The sequence below is a fragment of the Hippoglossus hippoglossus genome, chromosome 24 (genome assembly GCF_009819705.1).
Source record: "Hippoglossus hippoglossus isolate fHipHip1 chromosome 24, fHipHip1.pri, whole genome shotgun sequence".
NCBI classification, from domain to species: Eukaryota; Metazoa; Chordata; class Actinopteri; order Pleuronectiformes; family Pleuronectidae; genus Hippoglossus; species Hippoglossus hippoglossus.
The window spans coordinates 17,048,989-17,071,284 of NC_047174.1; the positions used below are offsets into that span (position 1 = coordinate 17,048,989).

The 22,296-nt window shown below is 41.7% G+C and overlaps 1 protein-coding gene across 6 annotated transcripts in view; it reads left to right on the forward strand.

Annotated features, from left to right (window-relative positions):
- The first annotated feature begins 201 nt into the window (after nucleotides 1-201).
- The window catches only part of LOC117757947 (kinesin-like protein KIF13B), a 37,050-nt gene continuing 14,955 nt past the window's right edge, over nucleotides 202-22,296 (forward strand). The window contains exons 1-29 of one of the 6 annotated variants that reach the window (XM_034579159.1): nucleotides 202-345; nucleotides 461-537; nucleotides 2,112-2,194; nucleotides 3,369-3,462; nucleotides 8,938-8,950; nucleotides 9,179-9,239; nucleotides 9,762-9,854; nucleotides 10,965-11,145; nucleotides 11,640-11,727; nucleotides 11,886-12,020; nucleotides 12,988-13,100; nucleotides 14,104-14,215; nucleotides 14,768-14,980; nucleotides 15,081-15,191; nucleotides 15,397-15,531; nucleotides 15,693-15,823; nucleotides 16,604-16,690; nucleotides 16,897-17,087; nucleotides 17,493-17,691; nucleotides 17,804-17,966; nucleotides 18,095-18,241; nucleotides 18,351-18,500; nucleotides 19,268-19,399; nucleotides 19,930-20,103; nucleotides 20,194-20,351; nucleotides 21,391-21,523; nucleotides 21,676-21,822; nucleotides 21,911-21,940; nucleotides 22,082-22,181. In XM_034579159.1, coding sequence (XP_034435050.1) covers nucleotides 2,125-2,194; nucleotides 3,369-3,462; nucleotides 8,938-8,950; nucleotides 9,179-9,239; nucleotides 9,762-9,854; nucleotides 10,965-11,145; nucleotides 11,640-11,727; nucleotides 11,886-12,020; nucleotides 12,988-13,100; nucleotides 14,104-14,215; nucleotides 14,768-14,980; nucleotides 15,081-15,191; nucleotides 15,397-15,531; nucleotides 15,693-15,823; nucleotides 16,604-16,690; nucleotides 16,897-17,087; nucleotides 17,493-17,691; nucleotides 17,804-17,966; nucleotides 18,095-18,241; nucleotides 18,351-18,500; nucleotides 19,268-19,399; nucleotides 19,930-20,103; nucleotides 20,194-20,351; nucleotides 21,391-21,523; nucleotides 21,676-21,822; nucleotides 21,911-21,940; nucleotides 22,082-22,181 — 3,361 coding nt within the window. In that variant the 5' untranslated portion in view covers nucleotides 202-345; nucleotides 461-537; nucleotides 2,112-2,124. Of the gene's footprint in view, nucleotides 538-2,111; nucleotides 2,195-3,368; nucleotides 3,463-8,937; nucleotides 8,951-9,178; nucleotides 9,240-9,761; nucleotides 9,855-10,964; nucleotides 11,146-11,639; nucleotides 11,728-11,885; nucleotides 12,021-12,987; nucleotides 13,101-14,103; nucleotides 14,216-14,767; nucleotides 14,981-15,080; nucleotides 15,192-15,396; nucleotides 15,532-15,692; nucleotides 15,824-16,603; nucleotides 16,691-16,896; nucleotides 17,088-17,492; nucleotides 17,692-17,803; nucleotides 17,967-18,094; nucleotides 18,242-18,350; nucleotides 18,501-19,267; nucleotides 19,400-19,929; nucleotides 20,104-20,193; nucleotides 20,352-21,390; nucleotides 21,524-21,675; nucleotides 21,823-21,910; nucleotides 21,941-22,081; nucleotides 22,182-22,296 lie in introns of all 6 variants that reach the window. The other 5 variants (XM_034579158.1, XR_004613206.1, XM_034579160.1 and 2 more) reach the window with 5 other exon arrangements.

Consider the following 22,296-nt stretch of genomic DNA (forward strand, 5'->3'; position numbering starts at 1 on the left):
CAAGTGTCGTAAAGGCCCGTTGAGACCCGCAGCTTCATTAAGTTTCTAATAAAGACCCAACGGCACATTTTGATGTCTGTGATACAAAGTGCGAGTAGCTTTAATCAAAGTCGGTGTGTGTGTGTGTGCGCGCGCGCGTGTGAGGGTGTGTTTGTGTTTATGTGTGTGCGTGCGTGCGTGTTCGCAGGTGCGTGCGTGTGAACCTGAAGCTCAGTTAAATCTCAAATCCCTTTAGCTGTGAGTCGACATGGGTTGACCGGTCCCTGCGGGAAGTTTCAGGAAATGCAACAGGTGGAGTCGGGAGAATGAGCCGAGCACTGCCGTAAGAGTGCACTTTCATTTCAAGTTTAATTTCAGACAGACGCCATGGTCTCTGTAGTTCACTGTCCCGCGGTGTGTTTCATTTATGAACGGTCATTTTGAACGTGTTTGAAGGTCTTCTCCGCGCTGGGCTCTGTAGCGTCCCGTGCTAGCTGCTGCTGTGTGCGCACTCGAAGGAGCCTGCGGGACAGAAGCTACTGCGCACTGCTCAACACGGTCAGTCCGCTGCTCTTACTGTATTTACACTTAATGTCTGCGTGTGTGTGTGTTCCACGAGCTGCTTTTGAAGTTGGGTTTTGAATAGAAATGTCATTGAATCAAGCAGCGGTCGCTCGCTCGGGGGGGTTTATTTATAGAGACGTCGTATCTCACGCAAAGACGTTTCAGGAGCTATATAACTGCAGGATGCGTTCAGGTGTAATTCAGGGAAATTAGTGAAAGGAGTAATCAGATCCTTTACTCGAATAAAGGAATAATAACTCCACACTTTACAAATAGAAGTCTTGCATACCAAACCTTACTTAGGTAAAAGTATGTGTCAGCAAACTGTACTTAAAAGTATGGACAGTAAAAGGTGTCACGTTGCAGTAAAATGTTTTGCCATTCTGCCTGATGCTTTTGTATTAATATCCCTGCTGCATTCATTCAGTTTAAAGTTTGACTCGCTACTTTACATACTGTTAGTTCGTTTAATCTACTGCAATGCATCATGTTCTACATACGATCCTCATCGTAAGATCATCAAATTTCTGTGTGAGCCATGTTTCTGTAAAAAGCTTTGTTCATGAGCTCAGAAAAGCAGCCTGATTACATAATTGTGATGATGCACTTTCCAGCAAATGCAAGAGGCTTTATAGTGGGTTGATATTGAATTTTCTCAACACATAAAGGAACACTTCATTCTTCGGTTTATCGCAAACATTGAACATGAACACATCTGAAAAGTTACCAAAGCTGTTGGACAAATGCGTTGGAGTGAAAAGTAAAGGATTTCCTTCTGAGATTTCGAGAACTAGAAAGTTTCATCGATGCCATTACTAATGTATAGTACAAGTACCTTTAAATGGGAACTTCATCAATTTAAATCCGCTTTGTGTTGTTGCAATATCGATTGTTTATGAATATGATGAATGTTTAATTTCCCACCGTGATGCCTGGACTGAGATATACTCGATCTTTTGTTGTTAAATATCACATGGCGATTTTTACGTCACTGGCGGACCTTGCCACCTTCCTGGCCGTGTGCTAGAACTACAACATGCACTTCCACATTTTTTTGCGGAATCAAAACATCCTGGTTGAAATCAACCGGTTAGAACAACAACTAGGAGACAATAATCCAATATATATGGAAGAAAACTGTATTAAAAGTGTACTAAATGAGCTTGAATACTCTACGGAGGACCTCTGGCATATGTACGAGGACGAGGGTGGCGAGAGTGAAGCGGCACCAGGTCGTGAGGATACTGGTGCAGAGCTGCCTCGTACCAGGGACAACCGGTGGTGTCCTTGTGTAAAATATGCAGAGATGGAAAAAGAAGAAGAGTTGCTCTGCTGCAGCGAATTTCCAACTCTGGCATGTGTAACGTTACACAAAAGCTTTGAGCTGAATATGAGCAGAGGACTGTTGGAGACGTAGTTCAGGATTACCTCAGTAAATGAACTTAGAAACTGTCCATTACTGTAAAAAAAAAAAACTGCATCTAACCGTACTTTAAGAGTTTGTTATACGTACATACAGTACATACTGTAACTGGTTTCACTTGTGTCCATTCATTCAAATACCACAGGTCCAGTGGCATCATGGATGACAACAGCCTCAGTGACTCCAATGTAAAGGTCGCTGTTCGTGTGCGACCCATGAACAGGAGAGGTGAGTGTAATAATGTCAGAGAAACCATGTGTGACACTTTTTCTGTTTATGAGTCCATACAGCAACACATTCAAGTGTTTTTCCATGAGTCAACCACCATGTCCACCTCTCTGAAGGAACTTTATCAGCTCTGCAGTGCACCATATCTGTTTTGGTGTTTGCTCTCTCTCTGAGTTTGCGAGGCCATGGCTAATTTAGTTAGTTTAGTTAGTCTTGGACAAACATGTGGCTCCATTCCTCTGTTTTACAGAGTTCCTCCTTTTTCTCTGTCAGGCTCTGAAAAGGTCTATTTTGCCCTTTCTTTTGGGAAAGTTTTGGCAGGAGTGCCATGGGAGTGAAAGTGGAAAATTTAGAGGAGACACTGACATCACATCCTAACAGAAAATGGACTGTAATGCCTACTGAGGGACATGTTAAATGCACGGTCACTGGCCTACATAACTCTGACAACAGCTGAGCAGGACCAAGGCTTCAGCTTACAGACGTTTGTGTTCCTGAACAACAGTAACATGATTCACTACCCTTTACTCTCATTTAACATTTGCAATTAGATTTACAACGTCTTTTTTTTTTTTTACAGAAAAATAAATATACCTTTCCAAGATTAACCATAACCTCACAAGAATGCATGACACATATGCCTTGTCTCCAGCTCTGATTGGAAGCTCCAGTGCTCTCCTCACCTTTTAAAACCTTCCACCTTCCACCTTCCACCTTCCAGTACAGGAATGAGGAAGAGGCGTGACAATGCTTTCCCTTATTCTCTGAGTAGTAAACTGGTCGTAATGTTTGCACAGATGAGTCCTGGAAGAATCATCATCAATAAAAGTATTTCTTGCCTCTCCTCGTTGGCCTGTTTGCATTTCGATCACGAGTACAACTGATACACGCACATACACACATGCCACCTGTTATTCTGCAGTGAGAGTTGTGTCAGAGACGACTGAGGATATATACGACCAATGCTGTTTAAACTATTTGACTATGTGCATTATTAAGATTAGAGAATGTGTTTTTACTGCACATTTCACATCTATATTTAAGGTCCAAAAATGACTATGTTGTACACAGCTCACCTGTAAACATTATATCAATGATTGTTTGAGGTTGTTTATGTTTTAATTTTATCATAAAAAATGCATTCTTTTTCTTCTGGTCTTCTGTTTAAATCCAGAAAAAGACCTAAAAACAAAATGTGTGGTGGAGATGGAGGGGAACCAGACAGTTCTGCATCCAGCCCTCACCAACATGAACAAAGGAGACCCTCGGTAAGACGCAGGTTTTCAGATGCTACCTCATAATTTTTCACACACACATTCATACAGTGCATCTATGGGCAGTGAAACTTGTTAGTCTTCATTTGTGACTTGACATGGGTCTTTTTGTCTTGACTTGTGACTTAGGATTTTAATGGGGGACTTGTTGGTCTCAACTTGGTGCTGGACTCGGGATTTGATTTGGGATTTGATTTGGGACTTGTTTTAGGACTTGTTGGTCTTGACTCAAGATTTACTGGTCTTCATTTAGAACTTGAATCAAGACTTGTTGGTTGTTCCCTTGGATTTCGTAACCGAGGCTTGAGACTTGTGACTTGCAAAACAATTACTTAGAAACAATCGCCTGATTAAAATTAGGTATAATAATCTGCAAGAACAAATTATAATCCTTCACAGTCTTCCTGCCTTAACAGAATCTGAACACAAAAAACATTTTATAAGAATGATTTTTCTACGTTTTCTCCACAATTTGGAATGGGTAATGTTACTGGACAAATCCAGCATTCCCTTTGCGTTAGGATGGCAACAGCAGGGTGTCACTACTTGGATCCAAGCTCAGTTTGGCCTTTTTCAAGTGTGCCCACATTATACGGCATATAAAGTTCACGAGTTCCATTGATTTATTTCCCTCAGGATTGCCCAGGACACTGCACAGGAGTTTGCACAGACTCGCACTAGTTAGCGCACTGTTGTTTGGAAGAAGCTCTGATCTAAAGGCTCACCCCGCCCAACCTCCTTCTATTACTCCTTCCCTACATCATTCCTCTCTTTACAAAGGGTGTGACTGTTCCAGCTCAGTCCTGCTCCGTCAAGCCCTGATTAAAAGCAATACGAACAAAAGAGAGGAGGACAGTGTCAGGAGTCACATTCAGGATTCAGAATGGAATTACTTTGTCTTTGGTTTGATGGTACGATATCAGACCTCACATCAGAGCAGTGTATCAAAAAAGCAACCAAATAATAGATGTTGTGGCTACAAAATGTGCATTGATTGTGTTGCATCCCTCCTTGTATGCTTGCTGTTGACAAAGCAGTCCAGACTTCCTCCTCTCCTCCCGTAGCAGTGAGTCAGCACTGCAGGTACATGCTCCATGGAGGCTTTCTCAGTTACGTTGTTCAGTAAAAATGTCTTTTGGCAACCCTCCACTCACTTGATGGTATGAATCAGTGTCTTTGTAGACAGACATAGGCTCGTATTTCACAGTTATCCTCTGCGTCTTTTTTTTTCCAAATGCGTGAATGTATCTTTAAGTGTATTTTCTGCCCTGACACGCTTCAGCGGTATGTTTCTTCGTTGGGGCTTAAAAATGAACAGGTTTTACAGGCTTGGTGCAAAACAGACAAGCACTTCCATGAGTCTAGAACAGCACAGTTTTTTACCATCTCACTAATATTGCCAAATTGAGATAAAGTACAAAAATGTAGATATGCAGAAATGATCTTACATGATTTTATCACCTCACACCTTAATGACTGCAAACAGCTTTATCTCTGGTCTTAATCAGTAAACCCTGAACCTATTGCAGTCAAAATTCAGCAGCTACAGGCTTCTAACTATAGAACTAAGAGATATTAACACATCACACCTGTTTTATCATTTTTACGGCGACTACCAGTTTGTTTTTATTGATTTTAAAATCATTGATTCTGGCCCAAGCCTATATTTCTGAGCTCTTAATTCCTTCCCTCACTTCCTGATTCTAAACTTAAAACTGGGGGGGGGGCAGGCAGAGTGTTTGCCATCAGGGCCCCAAGGCTCTGTATGAGGCTGTCTGAGACAGTGTCTTCTTTTAAACCTCAGCTAAAAAATTTGGAAGGAACATTCCTGAATTGTGCCAGGCTATTGTGGTCTTTTATTTCTATTATTTTACTACTATTATTATTTATGTACGTCCTCCTGTATTTTAACCATTTGCTCTCTTGTTGTGCAGCACGTTTTACTTTGTGTTAATCGATAAAGTTACTGTTATTCAAGTGATTACCAGGTTCGTATGGTAGCAGAAGTGTAAGAATGAACCATTAAGCAACTATTTAACAAAGCATTTGAACTGGATGGTGTTGGTTTCTACTTGGTTGATTCGTTTCCCAGTAGACTCTATTCTATTATGAGCATCTGTGCTCAGAAAAGCTTTGTTTGCTGGGGGAGTCACATGCAGTGCTACACACTTTTTGCTTAAGTCAGCTCACTGCCTGACAGGTTTAACTGAACGGCTATGCTCAGCCTCAGGGGGTGTTAATATATTACTACACCCTTGGTACCTGCAAACAGGCGCATGCAGCGGGGGCTGTCAGACCCTGTGGTGGAGATTAATGAAGCCTTGTTGCCACTTTCATAAATTGAGGGCTCCCAAATAGTTGGCAAACCTGTAACACAAGTTAAAAGCACATTTTCATTAATCCCAGTTTCCCACTCATGCTGCAAACATGCCTCGAATTGTTGCAGGGATGCTTATCAGGATAATGAAACTAAAATTGCGTGACCTTCCGATCTGGGCTTGGCGCTGATAAGAACCCCACTTTTTTTGATCTGTCTGTAGCATTGCAAATGTTTTTCATATCCTTACTTGGAGAACTGGTATGTACAGTATTTGCAATATCCACCCAGAGGGGATGTGTGTTATCCAACGACTCAGATCTGTGATTGTGTAGTTTTGTCGGCCTGTTGGTCAGAGACTGCCTGACCCACCGTCCTCCTCCCTCTCTTTTAGTGACTCCTTGGAGCTGCGAGGCTCTGCCAGTTATCTCAGGAATGTCCCTGCCAGTCATGGAGAGGACAGGACTTAATGTTGCTCTTTCATGCACCAGCCAAGGCTCACATAGGGAGGCCTTGTTTCCAAACAGCCCCCTCATGTGTGTGGCCATGACTATGTTTGCAGCCTTTTTTAACCCCAAACCGATCTTTCTGCCTAAGCAAAGAATCTGTGTTGTGTGCGTTTTGAGTTATGTGTGGTACCATGGTACCATGGTACAAATGGGGCTTCCCTGGAGACTGGGTACTAATGTTAAAAGATGATTTATTTCACCCCAAGAAACACAACTATGGTACCACAGTTTCACTCTCTTGAAAACACACTTTTTGTTGCCTAGCCCAAAGTGATTTTTTGTTGTTATTATTTCTTCCTTTTAAATAATTGTGTGGAAACATGTTATGTTGGAATAGTTTATTAATGTGCAGTCATTGAGTGGAGTTTACAACCTAAATTCTCAGCATGTTGCAAAACATATCAACCAAAGAAATTTGTAATCAGTTTTCTTTTTATCTGTCTTTATTCTCTGTGGTTTTCAGCTCATTTCTTTGGAGCAGCCTTTTTTCCTACATCATGGTTAAATGTCCTTGTTCTAGGACAGTGTCGTACACTGACCATCCCCCTGACTCGAGTACAACTATAAAACAAGGAGTTCTTGTTATTGATTTAGTTGCTGCTGTAACTGATTGTGACACAGCAGCTCTTTTTATATGGCAAACTGTAAGCAAAACAGTCATGTTTCTGACCACGTGACAAATGTACAGAATATGAGTAAGTACAATGTTCACTCTCCTTATATCTGAGTTGTGAGCTGATAAATACCTGACTGTGTTCACAGGCTAACTTAGCTACTTATAGTTATCTTAGTCTTTTAGCCACATGGTGCCGTGCTTTGTATTTGGGTACCACCAGCTACCTGCTGTTCCCCCGGTGCGTTATGTTCAACATCACGATCGCACCGAAAACTGAGGCGCCCTCTCACCTTACACTTGAACTTAAACAGACTCCTAACTCTGTCTAATACGAATTCGACATGTGATGGACATCACCATGGAGCTGCACTGGAGCCTAGAACATGTTTGACAATTAAGTTTGACGTTTGCTTGCTGGAATGTGGTGATCTGTGAGCTGACTGATGCGTGGGATACTATTGTTGTCTGCTCTGGGATGAACCTAAAACATAGTGACAACTTTGTTTTTAAAATGTTCTGGTATGAATGCAGAGATTTAGGCCTGACCTGTGACACTGGGAGACACTGAGCTTGATTCACAGTGAACCAAGAGGATTAGTCAATCGGCAGATTCTCAGGCTTCACTACACTCACAACTCCTTTGATTCCTTATCCTTGAAACTCTCCCTTCTTACTCCGCCGACTTTGACCTGTAATTGCGTCACTTTTTTTTTGCTAGCGCTGCTGTTCCTGCTCTGCGGCATCGTCTGTTGAACTGTTCTTAACAAATATCTGAACAAGTATCTGCTTGACAACGTCGAGTCACAGCATTGACACATCACTCATTTTAATGAGTCACTCCTCAAGCAGAGTGACAGGCAGCACGTGAGCAGGCTGGAGCAAATTCAGATAAGCATGGACGAATTTAAGACAATGGAACCCCCTAAAACAAACACACACACACACACACACACACACACATTCTGGTACTTCTATCTTAGTGACCTTGACATAATGCATTCTCCAGCCCCTTACCCTTATCTTAACCAGCATGCCTAACACTAACCTAAATCTAATTCTAACCCCCTTAACCCTCAAACAAGCCTTTGAAAAAGTGAGGACCAGGCAAAATGTCCTCACTTTCCAAAACTGTCCTCACTCTCTAAGGTCTATTCTCAAAATGGTCCTCACAAATACATTATATGATATAATAAGTACAAGTGTACACAAACACACACAGTTTTTTTTTTTCATTTTAACAGTGATCCCTCAGAGGGGAATATCTCTTCACAGCCATAAAATATGCAGAGTGAACAACGGTTCAACCAGTTTTTCTTCTCTCATTTTGCTTCATTTATTTAATTATAAGAGAATGCCCTAAGGTAGAAAACTAAAATGAATAAAATAACGTATTTCATAAGAAAAAAACACTTTTTTGGGTTTTGAAAAATACATTTATTTGGGTGGTTTGTTGATTTGCCAGAACATTTGAACCAAGACATCACCTTGAAGTCTCGGAATAACAATAGACATTTTAGAATTTCCCTAAACTGACAATTGGAATAACCTGAAAAACGACTGAGCGACTGGTTAGAGATGGAGTCTTGTGACTAAAAGGTCAGTGATTCAAGGCTCCCCAGACTGGCTGAGAAAATGTCAGTGTGAAAATAAAGAAATAGAATACTCTCCAGCTGTGAATGTGTGATTCTGAATACAAGTGAAGTGAGAGGTCTGCTGAATCACGACTCTATGATAATTTATCACATTCGGCAAAACTCCCTTTGCTTTGTTCAGACTCTTGTTTCTCAGCTGGACCACAGTGACGGTATTGTTAGTGTTGCCTCTGTTGCCATGTGATAAATATTTTCATGTTGTTATTATCTTGGCATGTTCCAAGCTCGCTATGTTTCCTCTGGTGTGTGAGTCCACATGGCTCCGATAGAGTCACAGTCAAATTATAAACCTCTTACTTTGTTTACAAGTTCATTTTTATTTCAGCACCAGTTATTTACTGTGATATTTTTATTTTTTCTCTCTTCTGTCCCCAGGAATCAGCCAAAGGTAAGTGTTACATTTTGAACAACATTAAATATTGTGCTGATTTGATGCCCTCTCTGACTAATAATGGTGTGTGTGTGTGTGTGTGTGTGTGTGTGTGTGTGTGTGTGTGTGTGTGTGTGTGTGTGTGTGTGTGTGTGTGTGTGTGTGTGTGTGTGTGTGTGTGTGTGTGTGTGTGTGTGTGTGTGTGTGTGTGTGTGTGTGTGTGTGTGTGTGTGTGTGTGTCCTCAGGCCTTTGCCTATGATTACTGCTTCTGGTCCATGGATGAATCTCAAAAGGACAAGTTTGAAGGTCTGTTACATTTCCACAGTGACACTGGGTTTCATACTCTGCTTGATTTGTTGCTCTGTTTTTAGCTCATGTGTAACTTCACTTGCTCGATGACTCATTCCTCCAGCTTATCTCCTGACAGAGTGTTTCCTGATATTCAGAACTATTTATGGAGTGTAAGAAAGGGACTAGATGGAGAGTCACAAACCATTTAACTTTTGATTAGTTCTGTGGGCCTGTAGACTGTAATGGTCTCGAACAAAACAATTGTCAGGGGGTTTCTGAACAGTAATATTTCAGCAGCCAAAGTCAGATGGATTTAATGTGAATAAAATTCCCACCATGTCTATTCTGAGATTAGAGTCTTCTATTGAAAATGAGAGACCAGTAAGTCCCACACTTATCTGTCCAGAAAAGTGCTTTTTTTCTTTCTTATTGTCTTTACTGCGGTTTTTCTGCTTTTTTACAAAAAATATAAATATAGATTTCTGCCTTTCCTTTGTTTTGAGGTATTAAAGTGATAGTTTTCTGCTCTATGTGCAGGTCAGGATGTAGTGTTCCAGTGCCTTGGAGAGAGCCTGCTGGACAATGCCTTCATGGGCTACAATGCCTGCATCTTTGCCTATGGACAGACAGGTAAATGTGCAAACATCTAAGAACTATGGTACAAGACCTATGATAGTGACACTGTTTCTGTTACACCTACAGAATAATTAATCTTCAGTAAAGGTGTTATCGCACCCAGTGAGCTTTAGTGCCTTAAGTAATTTTTCAAATTACAGTGGTAATTTGGTGGTTGGCACTGTTGCCTATCGGCAAGAAGGTTCCTGGTTGGAATCCCAGCCTGACCGAGGTGTTCCTGTGTTGAGTTTGCACGTTCTCCCCGTGTCTGCGTGGGTTTTCTCCAGGGACTCCGACTTCCTCCCACAGTCCAAAGAAATGTGGATTGGGGTTAAGTTGATTGGAGACTTTAAATCATCCTTAGCAAATGTTTGTCTCTATATAGCCATTTTTAGACCTGTCCTGCTGAGGATCTCTGGAGAATTGTGTCCAGACCTTCTCCGCAGTTTGCCTTTCACACATGCACAACGCAGAGGGAGGTTCTCTGCTCAGATATGTTCACAACAGAACAAATCCTCCGCAGGATTCAGATCAGATTCAAGATCTCTGAAATACTTTCTCGAGAAATGGACAAAAATGTTATTTTTGCTGAATCCTGCTAACAGACAAACAAAAAGGGTAATAAGTATTGCGGTATAGTTTCATAAATAGGACCAAAAGAGGTATGAGACACATCATTGTTTTGATGTTTGAATGATGCACTGTAATCATCCACACTGCTGTTCACCTGGAAGAGTCAGAGTCATCTCTTCACATTTTCAGACACATTTTTTTGGCTCAACAAGCCATTTAATTAGCTTTTTATTCAAGGGTGTCTCACTTTGCACCACATCTGAATCTTTGCCTCTCAGACACTGTTCATTTATTCTCATCACATTTTCATGATAGCTGAAGAAGTGTTTATTTATAGTCATACAGATTTTTCTCTGCTAGAATCATTAACAGTACTTCCCAAAATATATTTATTTACAAGTTGGCCTGTTTTATCTTGCACTTGCTTATATGCACCAAATCCCTGAAATCTGTCAGGTTCCCACAGACAACCCATGTTGATTTGCTTACAAAGCTTCATTCATTGTAGATATTTGGAGTTATATGCAGTAACTGTGTTTTGTGTATCTCCAGGCTCTGGGAAGTCGTACACCATGATGGGCTCGGCGGAGCAGCCTGGTCTGATCCCTCGGCTCTGCAGCTCCCTGTTCAGCAGGACTGTGCAGGAGGCCCGAGAGGGAGAAAGCTTCACTGTGGAGGTCTCATACATGGAGATTTACAACGAGAAGGTCAGGGACCTGCTCGACCCCAAAGGGTGAGAAACATGTACAGCTGAATTTAAAACGGGGAGTCGCTAAAATATTTCATTTGCCTGACCCTGCATATACATGTATAATCTGTGAACCCTGCTGTGGCTCTGTTTTGAGATCAGCAGGTCCTCCTGGTCCTCCTCATTTATTTTTCAACTTGTCTAATACAAAAACAACTTCTCAAACAGAGACGTTAGACCACCATGAATTAGTGCAAACTGTTTTTTAGTTAAAATACTCACTCTATTCACTGTATATATTTCAGTTTGGAGCAAAGTTCTTGGTTCATATATGTGGATGATTAGATAACAGTACATCTATCTCCTGGTTGTAGTGTTTTTAACTTCTTTCTTCTAAGATCTTATATTTTGGTCTGTTGTATAAGGGCTGCTGTTAAACAAATACTGTATTATTTGATTTTCTTATGCAGGGAGTGACAAACACATTTTAATTTATCATTTTTGTTACATACGTGTCTTCTGTCTTCCTCTTTCCGTAGAAGTCGACAAGCGCTGAGAGTAAGAGAGCACAAAGTTTTAGGGCCTTACGTTGACGGCCTGTCCCGGTTGGCTGTGGCCTGCTACAAGGTACTGCAGGATTTTCTGGGAAAACACTAAATGAACTATATCTAATTTCTGTTTTCTTTTGCTTTCAATACATTCGGTTGCTAACGGAGAAAAATGTTATTTCATAATGGTGGATACGGACTAGACGTGTTTGTTTGTGTTGTCTCCATCTCTGACAGGACGTTGAGTCTCTCATGTCAGAGGGAAATAAATCTCGCACAGTGGCGGCCACAAACATGAACGAAGAGAGCAGCAGATCACACGGCGTGTTCAACATCATCCTCACACACACACTCATGGACATGCACTCTGGAGTAAGACACACACACACACACACACACACTGACACCACATGATCATAACAGTCCTTACAATAATATTCCTTTTACTGGTAAAAAAAATAATGATTAATCACTAAAGACAAACACTCAAATAAATGCATGAAAGACATTTATATTTTTGGAGGGTACACCACACCTACAGCTCAGATGTCATAGATCTGGAGAAGATTCTCCCACGAAAACTAATGTGTCTTTTTTCACACTCAATATAAAAAGAAAGCATAGACAATGAATACTAGAATATGAGGTAACCAAGGCTTGTATGATTCTTTATCTATAATAATTTAATATAATAGGAACAAAGAATTGTAGAAAGTTAAAAAGGAGAAACAAACTCCAATGCTGACAAAGAACCAATGGTTGAATAAACTTAATGGCAAAAGATACAGTGTACATATTGTGAGAAGAAGTATAGCTGGACGAAAAATGGCTGATCTAAAAGACCCCAAACTGTCACCATCACAACAGAGCTACAAACGAATCCATTAACACAATGGCATGAATCACAGTTACTGGTGTTATTTACAGTAATGTTGCGAATCATTCAGACGAGTACAGATTTAGGTTTTACATAAAATATTCACAGGCAAACATTAATTTGATTTAAAACTGTGCTAACATTTCCATCACAGTTTCCCAGAGCCCGAGTTGATGTCTTCAAAGTGCTTGTTTTGTCTGACCGACAGTCCAAACCACACATATTTACTTTCCACTGATATAAAAGAGAGGAAAGCAGCAAATGTTCACATCCGAGATGCTGAAAACAAATCATGTTTTAGTAGTTTACATAATGGATAGCTACTAAATGTTTATGCTGTACGGGTTCAACTTGATCCACTGTCTTTCAAAGACAGTGGATCTGATGGACTGAGGGATTTTGGAAGTAAATTTGAATGAGTCGATGAACATTTGTTTGTCTGCATGTTTCGGTTTTCGCTAGACGACTGGCGAGAAAGTGAGCAAGTTGAGTCTGGTGGATCTTGCCGGCAGCGAGCGGGCAGCTAAGACTGGAGCGGCAGGGGAACGACTGAAAGAAGGAAGCAACATCAATAAGTAAGACAACCACTCATTTTCTGGATTTGATTAAGATGCTCAGCTGTATTCCTCACAATTGTATGAATGGCTGGAATCATGTTTGTTTTCCTCCTAAATTTTGATTGATATTTAGTCAATGGTTTTACAAGACTCACTGGTTTGGGTCTTTCTGGAACTTTGTTGGTCTCAGGCCACACTGCTACGTTTTTATTTTAAAAAACGGCATTTTCAAACTAAAACAATCTCTGTTCGCACAGGCTGAGTATAATCCCCATCTTTAACACACCTGAAAACTCAGACCACGTGACCACTCATGTACACTGATCACAGGAAGGCACGTGTGTCCTTCTGGACATGGGAATTGTTGCAGATTGCTCGTAACAGCTTGTCTCCTACACATGTAAACAGTTGTGTTATTGTAAAATGCAGAATATATCTGCACAACAGCTGTTAGCTAAGACAACAGGGTCAGCGACACTTGTTAATTGAATATCCATGTTGTGTTCCACATTGGTGGCTGAGCCTAATGCTAGTTATTGTCTTCTGGAAGGGGGCATGTGAAAGGAGCCTGACGAATCAGCGAAGGCTATGTCGTGACTGAAAAGAGTGTCTATGTCATCGTTTCCAAACGTCTCTGTTTCAGCCCATCCAGACTAAAACATAGCCCTGGAGTTTTCAAACTAAAACGGGGTCAGCAGCGTTTCTAAACTGCTATGTTTCAGCGTCTCTAATAATCCTAAATAGTGCGGACGCCAGGTATATCCGTAGCAGAGTTGATGCATTTTCACAAAAAAAAACGTAGTAATATGGATGTAGCCTCCATGGCTTGGTAGGAGACTGTGTACCGCACCTTTAACTGTAGCAACATAAAGAGTATTTCACATGTTTGCACTGCAGTCTTTCAGGCCAATATTGCCTTGATGAATTAGAGTCTCTGACCTTCCTCTGTTTTCTTCTGTCCCCATTACCCTTCTCTGCCTGCCCCCTTAACCCCCTCCCCTCACTGCGTCCCCTTCTCCAGGTCTCTCAGCACTCTAGGGTTGGTTATCTCTGCCTTGGCTGACCAGGGAGCAGGGAAGAACAGGAGCAAGTTTGTTCCCTACAGAGACTCTGTGCTCACCTGGCTGCTCAAGGTACACAGAGAAAATGACAGACCTTGTTAATATGGATTCCACCACAGGAGAATGTTTTCTGTGCAGGTCCATCTTGTTGTTGTTGATTAATTCATGCTATTCTGTTTTCCTCCTTACCTTTGCCATATTTCCCACACTGAACATAATTCAAGTATTTTGGGAAATAAAATGTAATTTTTCAGAAGATAATAACCAGTTCCTGCTCTCCATGCCTTTTTGAATACACAACAGGGTAGTCTACAATATGTTTTTCTTTTAATCTGGTGTGCTTCTTTGTTATTTTGCCTTTTAAACTTCAAGTGGAAAAAGGCTCCTTTGCCTCTTTGCCTTCGTCTTTAATTTCCAGCTCCAGATGGCATGATAATAGTATTTATATGTTGTTTATAAAACCCTGATCTCACCGTGCTCATAAATCATAAGCCTTTTACATATGGAGAATTGTATTTCCAAACCAAACCGGTGGACTTTATTGTGTCAGTCAAAACAGTCACAAAGGTTTATTTTGTAATTTTCGTAATTGTCCCTGAGGTTATGGGTTAATTCTGAATGCAGGACAGCCTGGGAGGGAACAGCCGCACAGCCATGGTCGCCACCATCAGCCCATCAGCGGACAATTACGACGAGACGCTGTCTACCCTGCGGTACGCGGACAGGGCAAAGAGCATCATCAACCACGCTGTGGTCAACGAAGACCCCAACGCCAGGATTATCCGAGAGCTGCGCGAGGAAGTGGAGAAACTGAGGGAGCAGCTCACAGAGGCTGAGGTGCAGATGGATTCGCCTTTGTTCAGCCTGTACAAGTATTGTGATTATTGAATACTGTGAAAAACACAGCGTAGTATGAAACTCTTTCTGTCCCTCTCAGTCTATGAAGGCTCCAGAGCTGAAGGAACGACTGGAGGAATCAGAGAAACTGATCCAGGAAATGACAGTGACATGGGAGCAGAAACTCAGGAAGACTGAGGCTGTCGCACAGGTAACACACACACACACACACACGCACATGCACACGCACAGACACACTTTCTCTCTTGTGCTCTCTTTCTTGTAAATTTTTTGTACTCAAACAAGTGCAGCAGATGCGTTACTCAAGCTGAATAGATTAACAGCCACAAAATAGAATAATTACCGATTGAAGTAATCAGTTCATGTATTAAATACTGAGCATGTGTTTCCTTTAGGAGCGTCAGAAGCAGCTGGAGAGTCTGGGAATTTCTCTGCAGTCTTCTGGAATCAGATTGGTGGATGACAAGTGTTTTCTTGTCAACCTTAATGCTGACCCTGCTCTCAACGAGCTTCTGGTCTACTACCTGAAGGTACACACACACACACACACACACACACACACAAACACAAACACACACAGAGTGCGGTTCTCTTTACTGGGCCCTATTTTAAGAGGCTGACTGACCTACACAGATAGATTGTTTGAAAACACACCAGTGGTCTGACAGTCCTCTCTGTGTCTCATGTCCAGGAGCACACTTGTGTGGGCTCAGCCAACTCCCAGGACATCCAGTTGTGTGGGATGGCCATCCAAACTGAGCACTGCGTGATCGACATCACTGAAAACAACAGCGTGGTGCTCACTCCTCACCACAGCGCTCGGTAAGTGGTCAAGCCGAGGAAATATAAGTCCTCTTTGGTTCATGGTCATAGAGGCTGTGATGTCGGGGAAAAAAGTTCAAGTTGTTCACAAGATTGTTCATCAATTATTAATTAATTAATTAATTATTGACAATGGGTCGGAAATGACTATGTATAATATGGAATTGGTTGCCGATAGTGACCAACACATGCTTCACATGCGTTTTCTCATTTATCTCTGTCTAAAGGACATTAAAATAAGTTTAATTTATTCATTTCAGTGTCCAAGACAACTTTTAAATAATAAAACATATATATACTAACAATCTTATACACATTCCATGCATGAAAAAAGTAGCAAGAAGAAAAATCTTATATAAACCTGCCCCTTTCATATAAATAATATAACTTAAATACGTATATGAGGTTCTGAACGTGAACAGCCATCCTCACATTGCTCATCAAGATTTAGTCTGAAATGGTCAGAATTGTTTTTTAAACCAGGAATTATGTGATTGAGGTAAAGAGACAAACATAATCTGAGCATCCATGGTCACTTTTCAGTGGAAACATTTTGAATGAGCACAAAATGTAGATTCAAATTTCAGTCATTATTAAGTTACAGCAACACACACATACAAACCTGATGTTTAGTAGAGGAAGGATTGCAAAAATCATGGGTGTATGTACATATTTAATAGTGGAACTTTTAAATAAATAAACTCTCAGTTGAGTATATTTTGTTATCATCTGAAACTGTGTGTCTCATGATGTATAATGCTTGTTGTTTCCTCTTGGTAGAACATGTGTAAATGGTGCTGTAGTCACCAGTCCAGTGCAGCTGCATCATGGTTACAGAATTCTATGGGGAAATAACCATTTCTTCAGGTGTGTATCAGCTGCACAGTGTTGAGTTTGATTTCATGCAGTGATTGATTTTTCATAAACATATATTTGCATGTTGCATAACAAACTCTTCATTGTGCCTCTTCCTGTTTTTCACTGTATGGTTCTTCCTATTCCTCTCACTCGCTCTTCCTCACCTGCATCAATATGCAACCACCACCTATTCGTCGATCTACAAACACACACAGGATCAACTTGCCCAGGCATATGGTTCATGCAGGGGTTGAGGATGAGGAGGACGGTGCTGTGATGAAGGCATGTTTGGGCACCGACCGGGCAGAGTTGGAATTCGATGCGTCCAGCGACATGTCGAGCGAGCTGAGCTTCAGTTATGAGTTGGCCCAGACCGAGGTCATGATGAAAGGCATGGGCAGCAACGGTGAGTCTGACTGAGCAGGGAACAAGGTACATACTTGATAAATGTAGGTTCTATTGAAGTCAACAATATGGTATGAGTAATAAATACTATACATGTTTAGATTTGGTTTGGTTGTTCTAGTTAATGGTTGTGTAAGTCTGTAAACTATGGAGCCCCTCTGGTGACATTTGGGGAAAAATAATGTGATAACACATGGGAACGATTTAATAGCTCTTGACCACAAGTTATTGCATTCCCACGACTTATTATCTTGTTCCCATGTGTTGTTATTTCGTGTTTTGTCAACTTGCTGCAAATCATAGATGCCATTTTCTGTTTGATAAGAATAGAAACTTCTTTACACTCAATCTTCCTGTTTTCCCTCTCCATCCTTACATCAACTGGCGGCTCCTCCTCCTTCCTCAGACCCCCTACAGTCAGTATTGCAGACACTGGAGAGGCAGCATGAGGAGGAGAAGCGTTGCGCCCTGGAGCGTCAGAGGCAGATGTATGAGCAGGAGCTGGAGCAGCTCCGCCAGAGACTGGACGCATCAGGTCTCCCAGTCAGTGCTGCTGTAACATCGCCCGGCTACCAAAAACGCTTGCGGCGCTGGAGTGAGGACAGGTGAGACTGGACTGGACAGATTTCCACTGAACAGTATAGTGCTTGAAAGAGAAGTGAAGACGTATCCAGATACATTGTAAATCCTGCATGGTTGTGTCTGATTGTGGTGCAGGGAGGCGATGATGACTCGCACCCTGCGGCGCCTGAGGGAGCAGATAGTTCGGTCCAACCTGCTGGCTCAGGAGGCCGGCTTGATCGCAGAGGAACTCAACAAGAGAACCGAGTACCTGGTCACTCTTCAGATACCTGCCTCTAACCTGAATGCCAACAGGAAGGTAGAGTGGTGTCTGAAAATAAAGAGAAGAAGAATAAAAATACACCGTCTGACACACAGGAGGTGACGATGTGTTTGAGGCCCACATGAATCTACAAATGCATTTCCCCTCCCTCTCTGTCTTCATAGCGTGACGTGGTGCTGAGCGAGCCGGCCATCCAGGTCCGTCGTAAAGGTAAAGGGAAGCAGATCTGGGCTCTGGAGAAGATGGAGAACAGGCTGGTGGACATGAGGGAGCTTTACCAGGAGTGGAAGGACTTTGATGAAGACAACGCTGTGAGTGAAGAGCGACAGATTACTACTTCCAAAGGACCCTGGAGTCAAACATGAGGTTTATTCACCAGTTTCACACCATCCTAACTTCTCTTCTTTTACTCTGATGCAGGTGATGCGGTCCTATTTCAAACGTGCTGACCCGTTCTTCGATGAGCAGGAGAACCACAGTCTGATCGGTGTGGCCAATGTCTTCCTGGCCTGCCTGTTCTACGACATCAAGCTGCAGTATGCATTGCCCATCATCAACCAGAAGGGAGAGGTAGGAGCTGACTGTATACAATGGATAGTTTGAATTGTAGAACACTCATTGTAACCTGTTATGTCCATTCACTTAAATACACCTGTTCTTTTGAATCACAAAGGGCTACAGGTAACAATATTTTTTATTGAACACTAGCAACTGTTTTGAAGATGGCTGAATCACTTTAAAGCTGCACTAGTAGTGACGATCCCACAGAAAATGATCACCTATCTCAGATCTAGGAAATGTTTTGGTGCCTTTTCAGCTCATTGTTTGGGCTTTCTATTTTTCCCCAGTTAGTGCTCTCATCAGCCTTGTTTTCAACCATAGCTTTTTTCAGTGACAAAACTGTAATAAACCTAGTGTGCACAAACCACCGAGTCCCAAACTGTACAAATATTAAGTATTAGGGTTAGCCAGTTAGGGAGAAAAGGTGAAAATGCTAATCAAGCTAACCAGGCACGTCAGAGGAAATCAATAATTTTCTGACATAATACTGAAATCTATTTTTTCATGAAGTCTTTTTTTGATAACTTTAATAGTGTGGCCTAAAGTATGACGATGACATGAGTCTGCCTCTATGGGTAATATAAACCTCTGTGACCACAAGATAAATGAATGTAGAGACCCCACTTAACAATTAATAGACAAAGTTAAGAAAGATGTGCTGAGTTCTTGCCAAGGGAAGTAATAGAAACGAGACTCCAGCCATGTGTTGTTTGTCTGTGTCTGTGTCTGTGTCTGTGTATGTGTGATGTGTGATGTGTGTGTGATGTGTGTATCAGGTGGCAGGTCGGCTGCACGTGGAGTTGTGGCGGGGGACAGAGGGCTCTGAGGAGGAGAGTCCAGATCAGCCTGACGCTCAGGAGAACCACAACACAGACGGAGATCCAACGGAGCGTAAACTGAATTGTGTGGTGAGAACCCGTAGCTTCATTAACTGCTCGGATTATCCTGACGTTCAGGAATAAACGAGTCAAATCCAGGAAGACATCTGATGAAGTATATATTTCTTCTCATTGACATATAAATCTTAAGCTTACACTTGGTATAAGTGAGGATAACTTCAGTTAGAGGTGTTGCCAGTGGTAAAATAGTCTCTGATTAATAATGGATCTGGCAGAGAGGCTCTGTGTCTTGTCTTCCTCCAGTTCACTGCTCTGTGAAACGTTTAATTAACTCTGAGTCGACCCATCGTGGTTATCTATTGCTTCGGTTTTCTTATGATGAAATGAAATGAAATAAAAACAAAGTCATTCGTCTTTGCCTCGAATTCTTTCATATTGACCTAAAGAACTAATAAAATGGTTTCTTGAGAGAGCCAAACAAAAGGTTTTAACAGTCCACCTTGGACTCTGCAGATTCAAACACACTGAAAAAACTATGGAGAAACTGTGGTATTTGTATTTTGTCTCTGTAATTAAATTTTTCCTCCTCTTTCTCTCAGGTGAAAATCCTCCAGGCCACTGGTCTTCCTCGCCATCTGTCCAACTTTGTCTTCTGCCAGTACCACTTCTGGGGGCAGGAGGAGCCTGTGTTCATCGCTCCAGAGGTGGCGCCGTCCAGCTCATCATCAGCCTTTAGAGACCCTCAGTGCACTGTGGTCTTTGACAGTGCCAAGGTAAACACTCTGGTGGTAAACAACAATAAAAGTGATGATAAAACATCAGCAATTGACAGTAACAGAGGATGTAAATTCCTGTCTTTGCAGGAGTTGTCTGTGTCAGTATCAGATGACCTTGTGGAGTTTCTGGGTGAGGGAGCTGTGGCCATTGAAGTGTACGGCCACAAACAGGCCAACCACCGCAGAAACCTGGCTCTGTGGGACCTCGGAGTAATTCAAGCCAAGACCAGATCCCTCAGAGAGAGGTAGAGTATCACAAATGCTGATTAAAAAGGCCTTAAAAGAATAATTTCCAACTTGGCACAAATGTTCAACTACACTCAAAGATTCACTGATTGAATCTGGGTGGTCAAAGGTCACACTGACCTCATATCAGTCTGGGAAAAAAGATGTTGTCGCCTAAAACTGCACTGGTTGGCGCAGGATTGCAACCACATGGCAGTAGTTTCTAGTTTAAGGTATACTGTACTCTTCACAGTTTTCTAAACCGTTGCTGCTTAAAATTAGCATGTCATTGTATTTTTCCTTATCTTTCATAACTAGGAATAGTGTCACTCATTAGAGCCCAATATTCCCCTGAAATCCAATCAAGCTGCACCAAATTTCACACACTCATAATTATCTGTTGCCTAAATATGCCAGATTTTCTCATCAAGATGCATGAATTATTTCCTCAGAAATTTGTGAAAATGTCAAAATCTCACAATGTTAATGAAAGAAAAAAAACATTCTGGTATCTGCCCCCTGACCAGATATGCACCAAAATTGAATGAGTTCTTCCCTGGCCCATACAAGTTTTGTTGTAATTCGTCCAGTCGTATTTGTATAATCTTCCTAATTAACAAAGGGACAAACAAACGCAGAGGAAAACATAAGCTCCTTGGCGGTGGTAGAAATCAACCATGGTCAGCTTTAATGATGAGTACGTTTATTTACACTGTATGACTTTGCCTCATTAGATAGTGGCAGCAGGCATCACAGGAAATGGGAAGGAGATGAGTCCGCAGCTGGACTCTGGGTGTGTTACTGGTCATGATCAGTGTCTTAATCCCTATAGGCCACAAGAGCATCGCAGTTAGTCTTACTTTAGATGAGTTCAGTCATGCATTATCTCTCAACATGAAATTATTAAGGGTAAAGTTGTCCAAATGCTCTCTTTACAAAAACATCAAAGCATGCTAAACGGAATACCTTAATGTGTCATAACATGATGAATGAAAGTATTAGTTAGTGCTACGTTTGGCTCAGTTGTGACCGTGTAGTGTTTCCTCGTCCTACCTGCAGATGGAGTGAGGTGACCCGTCGACTGGAGCTGTGGGTGCAGCTGATGGAGCTGAATGAGGCTGGACAGTTCACAGCTGTGGAGGTTCTTCCTGCCAAAGACATACGCACTGGAGGAATCTTCCAGCTTAAACAGGTTAAAATACTATTTCAGTGATTACTATTTGGATATGTGTTTCATGTATTCAGAATTTTGTATTATTATCATCCTCATACTGACTATTTGAGCTGGAGAATGAATATAAACTGAGAATTAAATGGACCGTAAATGTAAATCTGTACCTCCAGGGTCAGTCCCGTCGAGTTCAGGTGGAGGTGCGCTCGGTGACTGACTCGGGCACCATGCCCCTTATCACTGCCTCCATCCTCTCTGTGTCCATCGGAGACGTCCAGGTCCGACAGACGCATGTCTCCAGAGGCAGCGAATCCCAATGGGTGAGGAGGGAATGTTGATAGTAGCCATTAAATTACACGTTTTTAGACAGTCCCTCTTGAACAGTTTCTCTCTCTGTTTACATTTCAGGCTGGTGATGAAGACATGGACAGTTACCAAGTATGTAGATGATCATTAAAAAATCTGCATAATGGGCTGATAAAATGTGTTTCTCTTGTGTGAACAGTAAAATACAAAATTCTGGTTCAGCTGAACTGAATGTGTATCTCTGCCTGTGTGTATTTGTGTGTGTGTTGATAGGAACAGGACCTGGAGAGGATGAGGGAACAGTGGCTGTTCACACTCACTCAGAGGCAGGAGTATTTGGACCAGCAGCTGCAGAAGGTCGTCTCCAAACCAGGTGAAGCTGCAAAACACATTCAGCCTGAAAACAAATGAGAATTTGTGAACAAAAATAACAGAAGCAACATTTCCAGTCATTCATTCATCTACTCTGTATCCCCTTTTTTTATGGT